Below are 1194 nucleotides of genomic sequence, written 5' to 3' on the forward strand. Positions count from 1 at the left end.
ATTATCTTACTTTTTCACGGGTTTACCTGTTTATTGCATGTGTCCTCTGCCCCTTGTCCTCAATACAGACTCTTAAGGGCAGGGATTCCATGTGTCTGTTCTCTGCCTGGACTAGCCCCTGATGTGATGACTATAATAGGCGGGTGGAAAACAGCTATTATTACTAAAGTTGCAAGGAGCTAGAGCTGTACATGTTTTCTAAAGATTGCCATCAGATTTCCCATCTGGGGGAAAATGATACTTAGCCTTTGAGAGCTCTAAAATTTACAACACTTAGAAGTATCCTACCTAAACAAGCAAAAGACAGATGAGACATCAGTTTGTATTAGCAGACCTTTATTAGAACAAGCATATGCCATAGCTGTGAGCAAAGCGTTAAAATTTATCAAGCTAACTCACAGCTTCTCCCTGCCATGAGGAGGGCAAAAAAGAGAGAGAAAGCCCCTTGTACATGTATAGGATCAGTTAAGCAAAGTATTTCAGTGAACGATTCATTGAGGCTATAAACATCTGTACATTTTAAGGCACTGAAGGGCAGGAGGGCTTTTGAGGAGGGCCGGCTGTGGTGAAGGAAGCCCTGACCTCTCCCCTCCCAACACATATTCTCCCAGCTTGGTTCCCTTAAGTCCAGGGCAGGCACCCAAGCACAAAAAAGGTGAACACTAATTATTCATTATCCTCAGACATCAAATGATCCAAAAAATTTCACTGCGGGCTCCTCCCACCATAACTTATTAGAAGATAAATCACACGTTATCAACTTGCCATGGCACTTCATGTAAATTACTAATAAACCAGATTTTTATGAATGCCTTTGTGCACTTCAAAAAATCCCTGGCGTGAACCACAAAAGAACTCCCCGATTTGTTGGAAACATTTTTGCTGTGACCTCGAGGGCTGACCACATGGGGAGAAATTACTTTTTAATACCCAGGGGACAAGACACTCCGGTGCCCCCGAGGCCGCAGTACCCGTCGGGGTTCTTGCTCAGGTACTGCTGGTGGTAATCTTCCGCATAGTAAAAGGTCTGTCCCTCCCGGATGTCCGTGGTGATAAGGCCGAAACCATGCTCCGACAGAACCTGTGGAGAAAAAAGAGCCATCAGGACCAGATGCCGGGGATCCTGGGAATGAGGAGGGGCGGGGTCGGACGGGAGGGGCAGACACGTGGCCACAGAGGGGAGGGGGGGGGCAG

The 1194-nt window shown here is 46.6% G+C and overlaps 1 protein-coding gene across 3 annotated transcripts in view; it reads right to left on the reverse strand.

Moving 5' to 3' along the window:
* Window positions 1–322: 322 nt before the first annotated feature.
* The window catches only part of MSRA (methionine sulfoxide reductase A), a 230084-nt gene continuing 229212 nt past the window's right edge, over window positions 323–1194 (reverse strand). For all 3 annotated transcript variants that reach the window (XM_010840281.1, XM_010840283.1, XM_010840282.1), the window contains one exon: window positions 323–1081. In XM_010840281.1, the coding sequence (XP_010838583.1) occupies window positions 917–1081 (165 nt within the window). In that variant the 3' untranslated portion in view covers window positions 323–916. The remainder of the gene's footprint in view (window positions 1082–1194) is intronic.

The sequence above is a fragment of the Bison bison genome, unplaced genomic scaffold, assembly GCF_000754665.1.
Source record: "Bison bison bison isolate TAMUID 2011002044 unplaced genomic scaffold, Bison_UMD1.0 scf7180017864143, whole genome shotgun sequence".
Classification (NCBI taxonomy): Eukaryota; Metazoa; Chordata; class Mammalia; order Artiodactyla; family Bovidae; genus Bison; species Bison bison.